The sequence below is a fragment of the Gorilla gorilla genome, chromosome 21 (assembly GCF_029281585.2).
Source record: "Gorilla gorilla gorilla isolate KB3781 chromosome 21, NHGRI_mGorGor1-v2.1_pri, whole genome shotgun sequence".
Taxonomy (NCBI): Eukaryota; Metazoa; Chordata; class Mammalia; order Primates; family Hominidae; genus Gorilla; species Gorilla gorilla.
Window position 1 is genome coordinate 58020225 of NC_073245.2, and position 20823 is coordinate 58041047.

A 20823-nucleotide genomic window follows, 5' to 3' on the forward strand; every position below is an offset into this window, starting at 1 on the left:
AACACCTACATCTTTGTCCCTCTAACCCACACAGGCCATTCTTGGACTGTATGAACGCTAGCTGGCAGAACCCAAGAGAAGTTGCTATGTATGACTCAAATAGCCTGCCCACATATACCTCCTTTATTTCTTTTTTCTCCATTTCTTTTTTTCTTTATCTGTCCTGGTCATGCTTTTGGTTAGCTCTGATACCTAATGGTGTCCACTGGCACTGCTTAGTCCTATGGGCAGGTACAAGGTAAAACCTCCTTGATAGGATCAAAAAGTTTGGAGCCAGGAAGTCGCCCTTATTGTTAGAAGGCTGATGTTGGCTCATGGAGATAATTAACATTTGATGATGACCTCATATGTGCCTAATATGCTTTTTTTTTTTTTTTTTTTTTTTGAGACAGAGTCTCCCTCTGTCCCCCAGGCTGGAATGCAGTGGCGCGATCTCGGCATAATTAACATTTGATGATGACCTAACATGTGCCTAATATGCTTTTTTTTTTTTTTTTTTTGAGACAGTCTCCCTCTGTCGCCCAGGCTGGAGTGCGGTGGCGTGATCTCGGCTCACTGCAACCTCCGCCTCCTGGGTTCAAGAGATTCTCCTGCCTCAGCCTCCCGAGTAGCTGGGATTACAGGTGCCCACCACCACGCCCGGCTAATTTTTGTATTTTTAGTAGAGACGGGGTTTCGCCATGTTGGCCAGGCTGGTCTCGAACTCCTGATGAGAAGTGATCCTCCCGCCTCGGCCTCCCAAAGTGCTGGGATTACAGGCGTGAGCCACCGCCCCTGGCCGAGCATATTAAAATCTAGTTTTCGAAAACTGAACTGCAGGCGCCGCTGTACCAAACGCTTCCCTCTGCTCCCCAACCCCAGCCTACAGAAACCTGGTCCCCTCCTCCTACCCCGCAGTCATCCCCAGGCCTTGGCCCAGCGGGAAACATCCCTTGACTGAACCGCCACTGAACACCCACACTCCACAATCGAGGCGCAGCCCTCCCGAGAGGAAGCCCCAACGACCTCCACCTATAAGGCCTCTAAGTGTAACTGTCCTGGGCGAGGCGCGGCGGTTCGGTTCCCATGGTAACTCCGCAGCTCCAGCGTCGCGCTTCCGGGCGGACGAGCAGCGCGCTCCAGTGACGTCACGGCGCCACTTTCCGGCCGGTGACAGAGTCTAGCGGAGTTGTGGGGGCCGGGGGCGCCATGGGAGCCACTGGCGACGCCGAGCAGCCGCGGGGACCCAGCGGGGCCGAGAGGGGCGGCGTGGAGCTGGGGGATGCGGGTGCAGCGGGGCAGCTGGTTCTTACGGTGAGGGCGCCCCCGGTGAGGTCTGGGCTCGGGCCGGGCACGGCCTTGGGGCTCCTGGGACCCTGGCCCGTGGGCGAGAGAACGCGGAGGCTGGAGCTGCAGAGGGGGTTGGCGTTTTCGCAGCCCGACGGCCTGGATTTAAATTCTGGTGCCGCCCTTCTAGCTAGGTGACGTGGGCCATCTCTGTCAACCGCCTGAGTCCCAGGATCCTCTTCTATAAAATGGAAATGATTAGTACCTGTCTCATAAAAGTTGTTGTGGGATGGGAAGATAAAGGCCGGTACAGCGCCCAGGACATCACCTGACACAGAGTTGACCCTCGGTAAACACTGCTTCCCTTCCTCCTGCCGTGCCAGAAGGCAGGGTAGGGACTTTTAAGGCAGGAAACTTCCTCAGTTCCTCTTTTGTGGAGGAGGCCTTACAACTATTGTCCCACCCCAAGGCGGGAGAGATGGTGACGGATCTGAGAAGCAGGGATGTCCAGTTTAACTTCATACCCACCCTCCACGTCCACCCCACCCCAGTGTCACAGGCCGCAGTGACATTTGTTCCGTTGGTCCCCACAGAACCCTTGGAACATAATGATAAAGCACCGGCAGGTGCAGCGGAGGGGCCGCCGCTCACAGATGACAACAAGGTAAGGCTGGCCCTGCGTGGGACTTATATCCCAGCCACTGGCTTGCATGGCAGCTTTGGGATCCCCAGTGCACAAGGCTATGGAGATCTACAGCCGGTAGAAAGAGCACAGGACTGAGGAAGAGGAGACTCCGATTCTGTAACTCTGTGTGATCTTGAGCTAGTCAAGTCACTTCCTTCTCTGAACTCACGTACAAAATGGGGAAGGGCACAGGAGATGGGTTGTGGAATAAACAATACCTAAGATCCCTCACATTCACTGGCTCTGTGGTTGAGGGCTCTAAAGAGGTCAGTTAGCATGGAGTTTAAGAGAACAGGCTCTGGAGTCAGACAACTGTGTTCTCATCAACAGACTCTGATGAGCCCGTTTTCTCAACTATAAAGAGGGATTAATAGTATGCATGTCAGGGAAGGGAGAGAGCACAAGGTGGGCCTTTGGGATGCTGGTAGTGGTGAAATGGATGTTCACTATAATTATTCATTAAAGTGTATAGACTTTTCTGTATAAGTATTATATTTCATAAAAACACTTTGGGCCGGGCGCGGTGGCGCGGTGGCTCACGCCTGTAATCCCAGCACTTTGGGAGGCTGAGGTGGGTGGATCACCTGAGGTCGGGACTTCCAGAACAGCCTGACCGACATGGAGAAACCCCGTCTCTACTAAAAATAACAAAAAATTGGCCGGGCGCGGTGGCTCACACCTGTAATCCCAGCACTTTGGGAGTCTGAGGCGGGCAGATCACCTGAGGTTGGCAGATCACCTGAGGTTGGCAGATCACCTGAGGTTGGGAGTTCGAGACCAGCCTGACCAAAATGGAGAAACCCGGTCTCTACTAAAAATACAAAAATTAGCCGGGCGCGGTGGTGCCCACCTGTAATCCCAGCTACTCAAGAGGCTGAGGCAGGAGTATTGCTTGAACCCAGGAGGCAGAGGTTGCAGTGAGCCAAAACCACGCCACTGCACTCCAGCCTGGGCAACAGAGTGAGACTCTGTCCCAAAAAAAAAAAAAAAACTTTGAAAATAATATGCACTTCATAGAGTTATTATGAGAAAGAAATAAAGTCATGCCTCTGTGATTTGCACAAAATCTGAGCATGTAGCTAGTTTTCAATAAAAGCTGTCTAGTATTGTTAAGGAATTCTATGTCCATAATTGACTGGGGAGGCTGGGAAAGAATATGTTTGGGACATGCCCCCTCACCCTGTCTCCCTCCTGAATGCAGTTTCACAGATCCTGCCATCTCCATGGATCTCCTCCGAGCTGTCCTGCAGCCCAGCATCAACGAGGAGATCCAGACTGTCTTCAACAAGTACATGAAGGTGAGAGGGACACAGGATAAAAAATAACAGGAGAAAGACTCATGAGGAGCCCAGTCCTTCCCTGCATCACCAGTCTGTCTCTTTCCTACACACAGATATCTAAAGTTTTCCTTTCTTGTTGTTTTGTTTTGTTTTGTTTTGTGTTTTTCAGACAGATTCTCACTCTGTCACCCAGGCTGGAGTGCAGTGGCACAATATCGATTCACTGCAACCTCCACTTCCCAGGTTCCAGCGATTCTCATGCCTCAGCCTCCCTAGTGGCTGGGATTACAGGTGCCCACCACCTTGCGGGGCTAATTTTTGTATTTTTAGTAGAGACAGGGTTTCACTGTTGGCCAGGCTGGTCTCGAACTCCTGACCTCAAATGATTTGCCTGCCTTGGTCTCCCAAAGTGCTGGGATTATAGGTGTGAGCCAGGGCACCTGGTCAGTTTTCAAATTTTTAATCCCCCAAGAATTTTATTCCCTCCTTGAGGGTAATTCAGATATCTTTTTTTTTTTTAATCTGCCCTTGTCACTGACGTGTTTTTTTTTGCTGACCTCTTATAAGGATGAAGTGACTTAAATGTACTGTGCTGAGCACTGTGCTCCGGACATAACAAGTGTCCAATAAGTATTCTTATTAGTTGTTTAATAATATAACCATTATTGGGGCCATGCACTGTGGCTCACACCTGCAACCCCAGCACTTTGGGAGGCCGAGGCAGGATCACTTGAGGCCAGGAGTTTGAGACCAGCCTGGGCAACACAGTGGGACCTCATCTCTACTAAAAAAAAAAAAATTTTTTTTTTTTTTTTTTGAGACAGAGTCTCACTCTGTTGCCAGGCTGGAGTGCAGTGGCACGGTCTCGGCTCACTGCAACCTCCGCCTCCTGGGTTCAAGCAGTTCTCTGCCCCAGCCTCCCAAGTAGCTGGGATTACAGGCATCCGCCACCACGCCCAGCTAATTTTTTGTATTTTTAGTAGAGACGGGGTTTCACCGTGTTAGCCAGGATGGTCTCGATCTCCTGACCTCGTGATCCGCCCACCTCGGCCTCGCAAAGTGCTGGGATTACAGGCGTGAGCCACCATGCCCGGCCTGATTTTTTGTACTATTTACACCTCAATCTGTTGGGCACCTCCACGATTATATCCGTAAAAGGGGGAATAAAGGGAGGAGGTCAAGCCTGAAATGTGAATCTAAATCTGGCTGATCCCAAAGCCCTGCTCATAATCACTTTTCCCTTCTGTATGAGGCTAGGATAAAAACTTATTTTATATTCAGTTTCCTTCAGGTTGATGCACATTAACAGGACTCTGACCTTGTCCTCTGTTGTGCTCCCCTAGTTCTTCCAGAAGGCAGCACTGAACGTGCGAGACAATGTTGGGGAGGAGGTGGATGCAGAGCAGCTGATCCAGGAAGCCTGTCGGAGCTGCCTGGAGCAGGTGAGACCAAAGGGGACAAGAGATGCAGGCACAAGGTTTAGCTCTCGAGCCTCTGATAAGAAATGCGATCTTAAGCCGGACGTGGTGGCTCACACATGTAATCCCAGCACTGTGGGAGGCCAAGGTGGGCAGATCACTCAAGGCCAGGAGTTTGAGACCAGCTTGGGCAACATGGCTAAACCCCATCTCTACAAACAATACGAAAATTAGCTGGGCATGGTGGTGCATGCCTATAATCCTAGCTGCTTGGGAGCCATAGGCACGAGAATCTCTTGAACCTGGGAGACGGAGGTTGCGGTGAGCCGAGATGGCACCACTACACTCCAGCCTGGGTGAAAGAGCAAGATTCTGTCTCAAAAACAAACAAAAAAAGAAATGTGATCTTGTCATCAGTGGTATTTTGGGGAATGCCCAGCAAGCCACATATTGAGATAGGCTTGAGGCTGTTGCTGACAGGGAAGGGAAGTAGCTACTATATGTCAGGTACCAGGATAAATGCATTATTTTTTTTATGTCTCAGAAGAAACTATGTACAGAAGATATCTTTTAATTACTATTTTATAGATGAAGAAATTGTGACTTAGCAAACTCATAGAAGCAGAGAGTAGAATGGCAGTAGCTGGAGGGGAGAAGTGGGGGGATGTTAATCAAAGGGTACAAACTTTTAGTTATAAGACGAACAAGTTCTGGGCAATCTGATGTACAGCATGGTGACTATAGTTTATCTCTATTGTTTACTTGAAATTTGCTAAGACCGTAGATCTTAAGTGTCCACACACACAAAATGGTAGTGGTGGATGTGTTGATTGATTTCATTGTGGTAATCATTTCACTATGTATATCTATGTCAATTCATCACATTGTACACCTTGAATATATACCATTTCTGTTTATCAATTATACATCAATAGAGCTAGAAAAAAATTTTTAAAAGCAAAGCAAAAAAAAAAAAAGAAATGGCTTAAGACACACAATAATTAGAATAGCTAAGATCTGTCTCACCCCTGCAGGTGCGTGGTGGATCAAGTTATCACGGCCCCATTTGGTATCATGGGGATGAGCACCCTGCTGCCTCCCTGCCTCTCTGGTGTGGTCAGGAAGCATGACATCAGGTCTATAAATGACTGTTCCCAAGATAGTAGAGAACCTGTTTACATGTGTCAGCTGCTGTTATTAGGAGGAATTGTTGCCATCACCATTTTATAGGGAGACATCAGGAAAGGTCGCCAATAGTCGCTGGCTCACTTTCTCACCTCCTATTCATTCTGTTCACTTTGTTTTCGCTTCAGTCCCCACTACTTCACTGGAACCCCTCTTGTCGGGGTCGCTAGTAACTTCCGTGTTGTCAAACCCTCTGGTCCCTAACTGTCCTCAACTTACTCAGCTTCTCAGTGACATCTGTCACAATGGATCATTTCGCGTTTCTTGGAACGCCCCTCTGTTGGCTAGAGTGCCTTGACTTTGCTCCAACCTCATTGCCTACTCTTCTCTCTCACCCGCCGCCTCTAACTGTTGGTGCCTTCCCAAGTTCAGTCCTCAAACCCCTTCTCTTTCATGGCTCACTGTTTTCATAGGTGTTTTCATCTAGTCCTGTGGCTTGGAAGCCAATTCAGCCGCTCATAATTCACACATTTATATCTCAGTCCAGAGTTACATTCACCATTACCCAGTTCCAATCCACTCTTCTCACAGCAGCCAGACTGATCTCTGTAAAGATGAATTAGATCATGTCACTCCCCATTTTAAAAACCCTTCAGTGACTTTCCTGTTGCAGGGAGAATAAAGTCTTAATGCCTTACCATGATCCTGCTGGGAAAACTGGCTAGCCATATGTAGAAAGCCGAAACTGGATCCCTTCCTTACACCTTATACAAAAATTAATTCAAGATGGATTAAAGACCTAAATGTTAGACCTAAAACCATAAAAACCCTAGAAGAAAACCTAGGCAATACCATTCAGGACATAGGCATGGGCAAGGACTTCATGACTAAAACACCAAAAGGAATGGCAACAAAAGCCAAAATTGACAAATGGGATCTAATTAAACTAAAGAGCTTCTGCACAGCAAAAGAAACGACCATCAGAGTGAACAGGCAACCTACAGAATGGGAGAAGATTTTTGCAATCTACTCATCTGACAAAGGGCTAATACCCAGAATCTACAATGAACTCTAATAAATTTACAAGAAAAAAACAAACAACCCCATCAACAAGTGGGCAAAGGACATGAACAGACACTCCTCAAAAGAAGACATTTATGCAGCCAACAGACACATGAAAAAATGCTCATCATCACTGGCCATCAGAGAAATGCAAATCAAAACCACAATGAGATACCATCTTACACCTGTTAGAATGGTGATCATTAAAAAGTCAGGAAACAACAGGTGCTGGAGAGGATGTGGAGAAATAGGAACACTTTTACACTGTTGGTGGGACTGTAAACTAGTTCAACCATTGTGGAAGTCAGTGTGGCGATTCCTCAGGGATCTAGAACTAGAAATACCATTTGACCCAGCCATCCCATTACTGGGTATATACCCAAAGGAATATAAATCATGCTGCTATAAAGACACATGCACACATATGTTTATTGTGGCACTATTCACAATAGCAAAGACTTGGAACCAACCCAAATGTCCAACAATGATAGACTGGATTAAGAAAATGTGGCACATATATACCATGAAATACTATGCAGCCATAAAAAGTGATGAGTTCATGTCCTTTGTAGGGACATGGATGAAGCTGGAAACCATCATTCTCAGCAAACTATCGCAAGGACAAAAAACCAAACACCGCATGTTCTCACTCATGGGTGGGAATTGAACAATGAGAACACATGGACACAGGAAAGGGAACATCAGACACCGGGGCCTGTCGTGGGGTGGGGGGACGGGGGAGGGATAGCATTAGGAGATATACCTAATGTTAAATGATGAGTTACTGGGTGCAGCACACCAACAAGGCACATGTATACATATGTAACAAACCTGCACGTTGTGCACATGTACCCTAAAACTTAAAGTATAATTTAAAAAAAATGCCTTACCATGACCCACAGAGCCTACCCTCGACCGGCTTCTGCCTGCTTCTTTAACTTCATTTCATCTCACCTCTTTTTTATTGACTATACTCTGGCCGTTCCGAACTCCTTTCTGCTCCTCCAGCACAAGCTTAGGCCATTTCACTTGCTGTTCTTAGTACCTGGAGTACTCTACCCTTAACTCTATAAAGCCGGCTCCTTCTTTTCTTCAGATCTTAGTTTAAATATCAGAGAGGTCTTCCCCTCGCGCTCCTACCTCTGCTAAAATCTTGAGCTTTACAAGAGTTGAGGCCTAATCTTGTTCACCACTGTATTCCCAGCCCTGGAATATGACTCTTAGTATGTGTACAGAGTTTGCTGAATTATTGAGTAAATGAAGGAACAAGCAAATGATAAATGAACAAACAAGCTTCCTGCTCTAATAGAACTTAACAGCCTACTTAAGCAGACAGGTGTGAATTAGATTACCAACAAATGTATGCATAATTATACATTGAGACTTGATCACCCTTCACTGGAAAGGGACAAAGTTTGGAGGAGAAGAGCATGAATCCAATTATGGATTAGCAGCTTTGAGCCATCTAAGCATAGACATGGGGCAGACTATTTGGTGTATAAGTCTAGAGCTCAGAGGATAACCTTTTGTCTACAGCTGAATTATGGAGTCATGGTTTATAGATATTAATTGAAGCTGTGAGAATAGGTGAGAGCAGATAGAATATGTAATGAGAGAGGATAGGGAAAAGAACCAGATTGAGAAGGAAAAGCCAGCAAAGAAGGCTAAGAAAGAATGGCCAGAGAAGTAGAAGGAACGCAGGAAGTGTGGCCACAGGAGCCCGTAGAAAAGAGTGTTTCCAGAAGGGGGAGCCCTCAGCACTGTCAAATGCCACTGGCAGAGGTCGGGTGAACCCAATTCTCCACCTGCTGCACCATCTCCCCTCTGCCCATTCCATCCTTTTCTTTGTCAAATGAGCCAGGTGTTCCCACCTTTGAGCTTCTGCACTCCTCCCTGCTGCTGAAACACTTCTGCCCAGCTTTTTTTACAGCCTCCTTCACATCTCAACTCAGAGGCCACCTTCTGAGCAAGGCCTTCCCTGGCCATTCCCTCAAAGTAGCCCTTCCCCTCTGGTGGTTCTCTGTCACATCTGCCTGGGTTTTTTTCGTTTTTTCTCACAGCATCTATCATGATCCACAGTTACCTTGCTTGTTTCTGAGCTTATTATCCAGATCACCTACAAACTATAAGCTCCACAAGAGCTTGTCCTAGTTACTGCTGTGTCCACAGCACTTAGGTCCTAGGTACTCAATATTTATTAAAAGAAAAACAGCAGGCCAGGCGCACTGGCTCACGCCTGTAATCCCAACACTTTGGGAGGCTGAGGCGGGCAGATCACAAGGTCAGAAGTTTGAGACTAGCCTGGCCAACGTGATAAAACCCCATCTCTACTAAAAATACAAAAAAAAAAAAAAATTAGCTGAGTGTGGTTGCACGCCTGTAATCCCAGCTACTCAGGAGGCAGAGGCAGGAGAATTGCTTGAACCTGGGAGGCGGAGATTGCAGACAGCCAAGATCGCACCACTGTACTCCAGTCTGGGCAACAGAGCGAGATTCCATCTCAAAAAAAAAAAAAAAGAAAAACAGCAGCTTACTGAGGAGTATGTGTTATACTAATGTATTTAGTTTGAAAAAACATACAGTATGTATTTACATGGGAAAAGCAAGGAAGAATTTACATTGAAACATTAACAGTAGTTTATGTAATGAGATTCCAGGTTTTTCTTATTTTGCTTTTTTACATTTTTAAATTTTTTCAGCCATGATCATTAATTCAAGTTTTTTTAAAAATAGATATCTATTTCTATGCATATAAATATATATATGTGTGTGGCTGGGCATGGTGGCTCATGCCTGTAATCGCAGCACTTTGGGAGGCCAAGGCAGGTGGATCACCTGAGGTTAAGAGTTCGAGACCAGCCTGGCCAACATGGTGAAACCCGTTTCTAATAAAAATACAAAAATTAGCTGGGCATGGTGGTGGGCACCTGTAATCTCAGCTGCTTGGGAGGCTGAAGCAGGAGAATCACTTGAACCCAGGAGGCGGAGGTTGCAGTGAGCTGAGATAGCACCACTGCACTCCAGCCTGGGTGACAAGAGTGAAACTCCATCTCAATTAAAATATATATATATATATATATATATATATATTTGGAAGTGGGCAGATCACTTGAGGTCAGGAGTTCAAGACCAGCCTGTCCAACATGGTGAAATCCCGTCTCCTCCAAAAATACAAAAATTAGCTGGGTATGGTGGTGCACCCCTGTAGTCCCAGCTACTTTGGAGGCTGAGGCATGAGAATCACTTGAACCCAGGAGATGGAGGTTGCAGTGAGCCAAGATGGTGCTGCTGCACTCCAGCCTGAGCAACAGAGCGAGACTCTGTCTCCAAAAAAAAAAAGGAAGTAGGTAGGGTGTGCTTACCCACCAAAATAGTGACTGGTAGGTAACACTTGGTCTTTTTCCCTTCAGGCTAAACTGCTCTTTTCAGATGGAGAAAAAGTAATACCCAGATTGACCCATGAGCTTCCAGGAATAAAGGTCAGAGTCACTGTGTTCTGGGGTATTGGAGCGGGAGGTCCTTCGGGCTGGGAGGCAAGTGAAATATGTGGGCCCAGGGAGGTTCCATGTACTTCCATTTGTAGGACCAGGTCCACACAGCATCATGCTGGATGGGCTTCTTTGGCCTGGGTCAGAGCGGGGCTGGAGAGCTGTAGTCCAGGGCTCTGTCTTCTGCAACTCCAGAAGACCTGCAGCTCCCAGGCACTGGCCTTCCACTGACTCCCTTCCCTTTTCTTTTAGCGTGGCCGTCAGGCAGAAGAAGAATGTGCCCATCGAGGAAGCCCCCTTCCTAAAAAGGTAAACCATTTCCTTGTTTTGTTTTCTGGCTGAAAAAAGGCTTGTCAGGCCAGGTGTGGTGGCTCACACCTGTAATCCCAACACTTTGGGAGGCCAAGCGGGGAGGATCACTTGAGCTCAGGAGTTTTGAGACCAGTCTGGGTAACATAGTGAGACCCTGTCTCTAAAATAAAAAAAAAATTAGCCAGGCATGCTGGCACATTTCTGTCGTCCTAGCTACATGAGAGGCTGAGTAACAGAGTAAGACTGTGTCTCTCAAAAAAGGCTCTTCACTCCACAAGGTACTGGGCTTCCTCAAAGCCCTTTTGAGCCTTCCTAGACATGAGAGGCAGTTTTTCTCCCTGTCCCTGTCAAACATCATTTGATCTCTTTGGAAAACCATCTCTGCCAACTGACCCTGGACCTGTCAATGGGGTATGGGGAGTAACCACAGGGTCAGACCTCTGACAGCTGTTTTTTGTGGCAGAGGAAAGGACGGCCTCCTGGACACATCCTGTCAAGCGACCGGGCAGCCGCCGGCATGGTGTGAGTAGGGACCAACAGTGTGGTGAGAGCATAGGGGAGCAGACGGAGAGAGGGTCCCTGAAGGAAGAGAGTCCAGGGTTCTGTGCCTGTCAAAATCAGATCCATCAGCTTAAGTCATCGTGGAGGGGGGTTATCCTGGTTGGAGGGGTGAGGAAGGAGGGTAGTGAGGAGGAAATTGTTTTACCCCCTGAACGGTTTGGCCCAGCTTGATGAAAGATTAAACTCCAGAGGTTTGTCATTGTTAGTGTATATTGGATGCTCATGACTGGTCTAAATACGTTACATACTTTACCTTTTAATCTTTATAGCCACCCTGTAAAGAAGATATCATTAATTTTTCAGATAAAGAACAGACTCAGAGAATTACTTGCCTAATGTCATATCGTTAACATTGCCTCCAAGATGGTCATTTTCAAATATATATTTTTTTAAGACTTAATTTTTTTTTAGAGCAGTTTTAGGTTCACAGCAAAATTGAGAGGAAGGTACAGACATATCCCATATACTCCCTGACCCTGCACATGCACAGCCTCCCCCATTATCGACATCAGGCACCAGAGTGGTACATTTGTTACATTTGATGAGCCTACTTTGACTCGTCTTGATCCTCAGAGTGCATAGTTTCCGTGAGGGTTCACTCTTGGTATTGTACATGAACTTAGACAAATGCATAGTGACAGGCATCCACCATTCTAGTATCACACCGAGTGCTTTCAGTGCCCTAAAAATCCTCTGTGTTCTGCCTGTTCATCCCTCCTTCCCCCTCAACCCACCCCCAGCCCCACTTTTTAAAAAAAATTCTGAAGCAGCAGAATCTTTTTCAAACAAAACTTTACATGGGAGCCCAGTATTTAAATCAAATAAAGCCACACTGGTCTGGTTCAGGGGCGTGGGGTTAGTTTGGAACAGCTGGCTTAGTAGATGGGATAGTATTAACTGTCATACCTTAGATGTGTCTCCTACACGAAGCAGTTTTATTCCTCACAAACACAAGATAGGTAGGGCAGTTGCTGTTTTTGTCTCTTTTGACAGATGAGAAAACTGCCACTCAGAGGTTCTTGGAGTTGCTCATGCCACTATGTAAGAGCAGAGCTAGTGCTAGAATGGCTTCTAGTCCAGTGCTTTTTTTCCCTTTGTTCCTCCTCTAATGTGTCACCACGAAGGAGGATGTCCAGGGCTAAAGTGAGAGTGTGTGAGGAACTCCTACCACCACCAGCAAGCTGGCATTTAGTCCTAGGTCTCACCTTGGAGAATTCACCTTTATTCTTTCCTTCCAAGCAGATGGAAACCAAAATCCTGTGAACCAATTCGCCGCGAAGGCCCCAAGGTATGATTATGTGAGCATGGCAGAGATCACGATCCCAGGAGATAGTCCCACTATCTCTAGGACCCACCATGAGGGAAAGGGGCAGGGGGCGAAGGGTGCATGCACACCATTCCAGAGCCATCTGCCCCTCTCCACCTCCAGCCACACTGGCCTCAGAGAGGATCCTGTGTAGGAATTGGAGTTAGAGGCAAAACAAAGAGAGGGCTTGAGTCTATGCTGAAGCCTTCTCCTTATAGGAGCTAGTGATCACTAATACTGATTCAATACTTAGTATGTAACGGGCAGTGTCCTAAATCTTTTGTGTAGACCATCTCATTTAATCTTTATAACAAACTTATGAGATCAATTCTGTGAACCATTCTATAAATGAGGCGTTTCCTTTTCTGCCAGCTTCCCTGTGGGCATAAATTATTTTATTCAGTTGTTTTATACACTTAATGCACTTAAGACTTGCCCAAAGTCACATAACTCATAAGTGATCGAGCTGAGTCTCAAACCCAAGACCCGCTGACACCAGAGTCTGTGCTCTCAACCATTAGCCTCTGTTGCCTCCCTCTCTCTCCTGAGTTCTTCCTCAGCAGTGACTTATATAAATGGTTGTTCCCCAGAATTCTCTCCTTGGCCCACTTCTCCATCTAAAGTAACTCTCTGGATAATCTAAATCATATACTCTTATGGTTTCAGGGACCACCATGTTCTAAAACTCCCATACCTCTTTGTCCATCCCATGCCTCTTTCTACTTTAAAACTTGTTTATCCTACTATCTGCTTGACCACTCTGCTGGAAGTTTCATAGGCATTTCAGACTCAGCATGTCCAAACATGAAATTAGAATCTTTCCTCACAGCCCTTCTTTACATTCTTTATCTTAATCATCTTTGCCTCCTCCTCCTCTTCCTTACCTCCCTACACCCAGTCAAATCCTGGACAATTCTTCCTCTTAAATATATTGCAGTTCCTATTTCCTTCTCATCATCCTTACTGCTGCCCTAGCTCAGGCCCTTAGCAGCTTTCCAACTGCTTTATCACAGCGGCCTCTAAACTGCTCTCCCTGCCTGTAGTCTTGCCCCTTCAAATCCATTATCCACATTGCTAGAAGACTAAGCTATCTTTAAAGGAAATCTGACTCTCACTCCCTGTTTAGAGGCCTTCAGCGATTCCCCATTGCCTACAGAAGAAATAAAATGCAGTCCCCTGAACATAGCCTCCTAAGACCTCCAACTCCTCTGTGTTTCTCTCTCCAGCCCCATCAGCTGCCACTCCCTAATTTGTACTCTCTCTCTTAGCAGCACAGAATTACTAGTAGTTTCTCCAGCAGGCCAAGCTGCCTCTCACCTGTCTTTGCTCATGCTGCCCCCTGTCTGGAATGCCCTTGTTCCTGACCCCCTTTACCCCAACTTGTGCTCACCCTTTCCGAATTAACTTGGGAAATGCCTCTCTAAGGAAGCCTTCCTGGCTGGACCCTCCCCTCGGCAGCCCTCAGACCCTGCACTCACTTGTGTCCTTGCCTCATCGCATAATGGTGTAATTATCTGTACATATGTCGGTGGCATCCTAGAAAACAGAGACTGTATCTTATTCATCTCTTTATCCCCAGTATCTAGCACAGACAGGGCCTAGCATATTGTGAGTACTCAGTGTCTTGGGTCAACTGTTGATTAAATAATAGACAAGGGGAAGGGTTAGAAAAGGGTAGGGGGAGGAGTGTTTCTGTCCTGCCCATCAGATTAAACTTCACCCTCACCAGCTTCTCTATTTTTTACACAGTGGGACCCAGCTCGCCTGAATGAATCTACCACCTTTGTGTTGGGATCTCGAGCCAACAAGTAAGTTTAAGAGCTTTGGCACTGATTGAGGAAACAGCTCAGGAGTTCACTAGTAGGACTACACTTTCCGGAATCTTGACCACTTGGCTTTTACTTTTCAGAGCCCTGGGGATGGGGGGCACCAGAGGAAGAATCTACATCAAGCACCCACACCTCTTTAAGGTAGGTGACTGCTGGGAGGAAAGCAGGCCATTGCATTGGGAGTAGACTGGGAACTCCACTCAGCACAGAGAAGCTTAGAACAAACACTGATCTTGGAGTCGGGACATCTGGGTTCTAGTTGCGCCTCTGGCATTCACCTTTACCTTTCATGATTTACTCAACACCTCTGTGCCTCAGTAATAACAGCTACTTTGCTTGCATGTTTATTGGGTGCCAACACAGTTTTAAATCCCACACTTATATTATCTTAAAAAATAAGTATTGTCATCCTTATTTCACAAATTTGAAACAATCAGAGGTTGAGAAAGGCTGAGTGACTTGCCCACAGTTATTCAGCTAGAAGTGGTGAGTCAGGATTCAAATCCAGGTCTGTCCTCACCAAAGCCTGAGCTCTTAACCACTACCATATTTGGTTGTCTGTAAATTAGAGTTTGGGCCAGGTGCGTGAGCTCACACCTGTAATCCCAGCACTTTGGGAGGCCAAGGCGGGTGGATCACCTGAAGTTGGGAGTTCGAGACCAGCCTGACCAACATGGAGAAACCCTGTCTCTACTAAAAATACAAAATTAGCTGGGCATGGTGGCTCATGCCTATAATTCCAGCTACTCGGGAGGCTGAGGCAGGAGAATCGCTTGAACCCAGGAGGCGGAGGTTGTGGTGAGCCGAGATCACACTGCCCTCACATTTGCATTTTAAAATAACTCTGGGGTCTGGCACAGTGGCTCACGCCTGTAATCCCAGCACTTTGGGAGGCCGAGGTGGGCAGATCACCTGAAGTCGGGAGTTTGAGACCAGCCTGACCAACATGGAGAAACCCCGTCTCTACTAAAAATACAAAAATTAGCTGGGCATGATGGTGCGTGCCTGTTATCCCAGCTATTCAGGAGGCTGAGGCAGGAGAATCACTTAAACCCAGGAGGCAGAGGTTGCAGTGAGCCAAGATCTCACCATTGCACTCCAGCCTGGGTGACAGAGCAAAACTCCATCTCAAAAAAAAAAAATAGAGTTTGGAGCAAGGCAGGGTCCTGTGCCTTTTCAAAGAGGGTACTCCTCTCCTGAGAGCAGCTATGTTTTGGTCCCCACTGTTTGAGGGAATAATGGAGGAAATCATAAACTCACTCACCCTCTTAGATGATTTTGTATTTTATCAGTCACGAGAGCATCGAAGTAGATTAGAATAGCAGTGCATGTGTGTTCCACGCATGGTTTTTTGCACTTATACATAAGGCTCGGCACCTCTTGCCAGAACTGCACAGCCCTGTGGGATCCCAGAATCACGGGCTTTCTCTACCACATTCTGTGCAACTTTTCAAGTTCTTTGAAAGGCATACCTGCTCACGCTTCTTCTCCAGTCTGATATCCTCGAGTCCCAACACTTAAACAGTTTGCCCAGTGGCTCCTTTGTTTTCCTCTCTTAATGTCGTCACTCTTGCTATTCCCATTGCCTGGGTGGCCTTTCTCTCCCACTCTTATCTGCCTGACTATTCTTTAAGATCCACCTCCTCCAAGAGCTTTGTTTGTATCATCCCCAAAATCAATATGCCCTTGGACCTACTTTGAATTCCCACTTCAGCGTGGTTTAAAGTATGGCTTCAGGCCTGGTTCCATTACTTTACTAGCTGCATGAACTTGAACAAATGGCTCCACATTTGTTTTTCTTTTTTCTTTTTTTTTAACTAGCTCAAGTCTGGGAATTGATCCACATTTCTGAGTCTGTTTTTGTCCTGTATAAAATGAGAATAGTGATAGACCAACCTTTTTTTTTTTTTCTGAGACGGAGTCTTGCTCTGTCACCCAGGCTGGAGTGCAGTGGCGCGATCTCAGCTCACCGCATCCTCCACCTCCTGGGTTCAAGCAATTGTCTGCCTCAGCCTCCCAAGTAGCTGGGATTACAGGTGCCCACCACCATGCCCGGCTAATTTTTGTATTTTTAGTAGAGATGGGGTTTCACCATCTTGGCCAGGCTGCTCTCAAACTCCTGAACTCAGATGATCCACAGCCTCAGCCTCCCAAAGTGCTGGAATTGTAGACTTGAGCCACTGCACCCGGCCCAACTTTATAATTCTCTATTAGTGATTATAAGTATCTTTTCAGTCATTTAGAATCTATTTGTATTTCTTCTGTAAGCTGCCTGTTATATCTTTTGCCCATTTTTCTGTCCTTCAGAAGGCATTATTAAAATTCTTTTCCTTTTTTAAATGTTTTGATTATAGAAATAATATATAAACCCATTCCCGTGGTAAAAAGATTCAGACGATACACAGGAGGTAGTAGAGAGCAAAACAGTTTCTCAGCCAGGTGCAGTGACTCACGCCTGTAATCCCAGCACTTTGGGAGCCCGAGGCGGGCGGGTCACCTGAGGTCAGGAGTTCAAGGCCAGCCTGGCCAACATGGTGAAACCCCATCTCTACTAAAAGTACAAAAATTAGCCGGGCATGGTGGTGCACTCGTGTAGTCCTAGCTACTCTACTCGGGAGGCTGAGGCAGGAGAATTGCCTAAACCCAGGAGGCAGAGGTTGCAGTGAGCCGAGATCACGCCACTGCACTCCAACCTGGGCGACAGAGCGATACTCTGTCTCAAAAAATATATATATCAGTTTCTCTTCACTCCTCGATTTTTTTTTAAGGTGCTTAAATTCTGGTTTCTAGGTGCCCAACCTAGAAACCAGAATTTAAGCCTTATTTGGGTTGAGCACAGTAGCTCACACCTGTAATCCCAACACTTTGGGAGACTGAGTGGGTGGATCAGTTGAGGCCAGGAGTTCAAAACCAGCCTGGCCAACATGGCAAAACCCCATCTCTACTAAAAATACAAAAATCAGCTGGGTGTGTTGGTGGGTGCCTGTAATCCCAGCTACTCAAGGCTGAAGCAGAAGAATAGCTTGAACCCAGGAGGTGGAGGTTGCGGTGAGCCAAGATCATGCCACTGCACTCTAATCTGAACAACAGAGCGAGACGTCATCTCAATAAATAAACAGCTAGGCACGGTGGCTCACACCTGTAATCCCAGCACTTTGGGAGCCCGAGGTGGGCAGATCACCTGAGGTCGGGAGTTCAAGACCAGCCTGACCAACATGGAGAAATCCCGTCTCTACTAAAAATACAAAATTAGCTGGGCGTGGTGGCGCATGCCCGTAGTGCCAGCTACTTGGGAGGCTGAGGCAGGAGAATCGCTTGAACCCAGGAGGCGGAGGTTGTGATGAAGCAAGATCATGCCATTGCACTCCAGCCTGGGCAACAAGAGTGAAACTCCGTCTCAATCGATCAATCAATCAATCAATCAACCAATAAACCAACCAACCTTATTTGTAACTCCAAAACCGAGTTCTTAACCATGATGCTATTATGCGTCCGACAGTACATGAGGTGTCCCGATTTTTGTTTTATTATGGTCACCATAATAATTACAGACGTTATAAGCCACCTCTGATCATTTTTTAAAAGAGGAAGCTCTAAAATAATAGTTATCAGTCCCACCAGTTGCCCGGGGTGCTTTGTTGCGAGAAGGGGGTGGGGATTGGGAGTATACTAAGTCTCTGGGAATTGGGTCCCATGGTCTGCCCTTGGGGTTGGCTTAGCTTTCTCTGAAGAGATTAGTGAGCCCTCTAAGTCCACCACGCTAGGAGACAAGGACTTTTGGTAAGAACTGCTCAAGGGCCAAGAGTATGCTCTGGGACCAAATGAGAAAAGCCCCTTACCCGAGGCTAATTTTCTTACAACTTCATTCCTTACAGTATGCAGCTGACCCCCAGGATAAGCACTGGCTGGCTGAGCAGCATCACATGCGGGCAACAGGGGGCAAGATGGTAAGCATTATTCATTTGTGCCACTGCCAGTGACCCACCCCACCTGGGAACCAGGATTTTGGCTGTGGGTGACAGCCTACCTCCAAATCTGACTTCCAAAGCCTCACCAATGTGTGAGAAGAGAGACTTATAAGGCCTATTTCTTCATGCTGAAGAGCAAATTGTAATCTTCAGGTTCCCTTCCCTATCCCTAGGTCTCCCTTCCACCCCCTCACACTTTTACCTCATGCCTCCAAGATCACATATTTGGGTATTATTAGCTGTCCATAGGAATAGCAGGTGTAAGACACACAGTACTACTTTTTCCCACTACTGCACCCACTGACAGATTTCACTCATTGATCACTCTTCCACCAGACACAGCTATAGAATCTTTTCTCAACACAGTACTCGAGGCAGCAACCCTTGTCAGTAGGAGTTAGCAATGAAATGTGTTTGCACACTTGGCAGCCCCTTCCAGATTTACCTCTACTTAAAGAGTTCTCAGATCATATGAAACAGCAACCTTAGGAAAATCATCATTGCATGTGTTCAAAAACTATTGTTGAGGGCTTTGTCCATCACATACAATGTCCCCCACCTGAGGACTCACTCACTCCCACCGCAGGTACTGCTCCTTTTAGAATCTAAGTGCCTTACAAACTGATATGCCATCTCCTTTCTGGCAGTGAGAGCTACCTTTTATTTTATTTTACTACTCTATTTATGCCTATGCTTTACTTCAAAAAAGATTTCAGGTAAGCTCCATGCACATAAAATGCAACATTACATAAATAAGAAATAGGTGGTAGGGGGTGGGGGCAGGACCTAAAATTAAGCCACCAGTAAAAGTAGTTCTTTAAAAAAAAAAAAAAAAAAAGTGTTTTTTATATTGCTGACCTGGGAGACCTGTGCACTTCTACAGATGTTGGCAAATTCAGCTGTAGGCCCCACTCATGGACGCCTGATCTGTTATGGTTCATAGTGCCCATAAGATGTAGACAAATTACTCAAGGAATACACAATTATTCCTGACCCTAACATTAGAAAGTCTCCCACAGAAGACTTTCTAATATGATGAACATCTCTTCCTATATGTTAAGTTCACAAAAGGGCCCTCACCCACTGTAGACCGAGGCATTGTGACAAAGCATTTCTACAGGCCCCAGTACAATACAGGCCAATTACTAGACAGCAGAGCAATTTATCATGTTTTCCATTTTGCCGCAAAGTTCAAAACCAAGTTATCTTTGTCCTCAGAGGGAGCACATGGTTTCCTCTTCCTGATTTCCTGTTTCCATGTATATTTTGCTGGCTTTCTTGCCATTTTGTTATAACCCACCTTGGGTCCTTTCGTATACTTGATCTTAACCAAAAGGTGTAGGAGCAATGGTGGATCCCTTTTTTTTCTTTTTTCTTTTTTTTTTTTTTCTTAATTTTCACCACACCATTCAAGAGAGAAATGGGTCCTTTTTTAAAAGAGAAGGCTATAAATAAGTCACCAGTCCCTACTCTCCCATCCATGAAGCATCTACTGTAGTAAAAGATTGTCTCAAGGAACCATTCCCATCCCTCCCCACTTAACTCTTCCGTACTAAATTGTAAACCGCATCCCCCGCTTCCACCTAGTAGCAGGCCTTACATTAAGCAGATGTTTAATGAAGTGTTACTGAGTTGGAGTGAAATGAATCAGGCAATGACCACTCTCCCTTGCTCCTGCCTCAGGCCTACCTCCTCATCGAGGAGGACATCCGGGACCTTGCGGCCAGTGATGATTACAGGTAAAACCAGTGGGTCTCCTGCCCCTTCTCCTCTCCCTGCCTCCAAATAGCCCCTAGAATGAGGCAGGGCCTACATCCTCACTTCCCCCAACTTCTCTCTTCAATATCTGTTCCAGAGGATGCCTGGATCTGAAGCTAGAGGAATTGAAATCCTTTGTCCTACCCTCCTGGATGGTGGAGAAGATGAGAAAGTATATGGAGACACTACGGACAGAGAATGAGCATCGTGCTGTTGAAGCACCTCCACAGACCTGAGGCCGGGTCCCCTGGCCACACTTGGCAGCCCTCCTCCAAAGCCCTCTTCCTCACGTGGCTGAGGCCACCGCTGGGACTGCTCCTAGATGGATCTCAGCGGCATTAAGCTGTGCCTGAGCGAGTTTGTAGTGACTCACTGCACAGCACCCCCAGACTAGCATGTGGTTCTATATTTGTAAAGTTATTGGGATAAGAAACAATTAAACAGTTTGTAGTAAACACAGATGGTGAACCTGCTGTGCCCTCTACCTTGCGGGAATTGACAGAACATCAAGGGCTCTAGAAGTGGGTGTAGGAAAAAAGGACGAGATAACCCTCACCCATAACAGTATAGAGCCAGGCTTGATAAGACCAACCTGGGAGCACCGTGTACCCTGCCCGTCTTCCCTTTGCCCATTTGTAGTTTCCTTACCCAGCTAATGTAAGGACATGGCAGAATGCGATGGAGTTTGATGACAGATCATATGAAAAATAGAGTTGGCTTTTATTGCTCCCATTTTACAGGTTAAGATACTAAAGGACCCGCCCC

At 46.5% G+C, this 20823-nt stretch overlaps 2 protein-coding genes across 5 annotated transcripts in view; one reads left to right on the forward strand and one right to left on the reverse strand.

The window, feature by feature from the left end:
* The window catches only part of WFDC3 (WAP four-disulfide core domain 3), a 17739-nt gene extending 16602 nt beyond the window's left edge, over nt 1–1137 (reverse strand). For all 4 annotated transcript variants that reach the window (XM_063702069.1, XM_063702068.1, XM_063702067.1 and 1 more), the window contains exon 1: nt 891–1137. In XM_063702069.1, coding sequence (XP_063558139.1) covers nt 891–929 — 39 coding nt within the window. In that variant the 5' untranslated portion in view covers nt 930–1137. The remainder of the gene's footprint in view (nt 1–890) is intronic.
* Nucleotides 1114–20517, forward strand: DNTTIP1 (deoxynucleotidyltransferase terminal interacting protein 1). Its single transcript, XM_031005020.3, has 13 exons — nt 1114–1293; nt 1860–1930; nt 3153–3249; nt 4575–4673; nt 10247–10315; nt 10577–10633; nt 11100–11158; nt 12440–12485; nt 14253–14311; nt 14413–14473; nt 18208–18279; nt 19984–20039; nt 20156–20517. The coding sequence occupies exons 1-13, from the start codon at nt 1189–1191 to the stop codon at nt 20292–20294; spliced, it is 990 nt and encodes a 329-aa protein (XP_030860880.1). The 5' UTR covers nt 1114–1188; the 3' UTR covers nt 20295–20517.
* The last annotated feature ends 306 nt before the right edge of the window (nt 20518–20823 follow it).

What these genes read in the sequence shown, in the direction of transcription:
- DNTTIP1 (XM_031005020.3), top strand. Translation starts at nt 1,189, where the DNA reads ATGGGAGCCACTGGCGACGCCGAGCAGCCGCGGGGACCCAGCGGGGCC. An exon ending in ATGAGCTTCCAGGAATAAAG is followed by an intron (nt 10,316 to 10,576) that starts GTCAGAGTCACT and finishes CTTTTCTTTTAG; the next exon opens with CGTGGCCGTCAGGCAGAAGA. An exon ending in TTCGCCGCGAAGGCCCCAAG is followed by an intron (nt 12,486 to 14,252) that starts GTATGATTATGT and finishes TTTTTTACACAG; the next exon opens with TGGGACCCAGCTCGCCTGAA.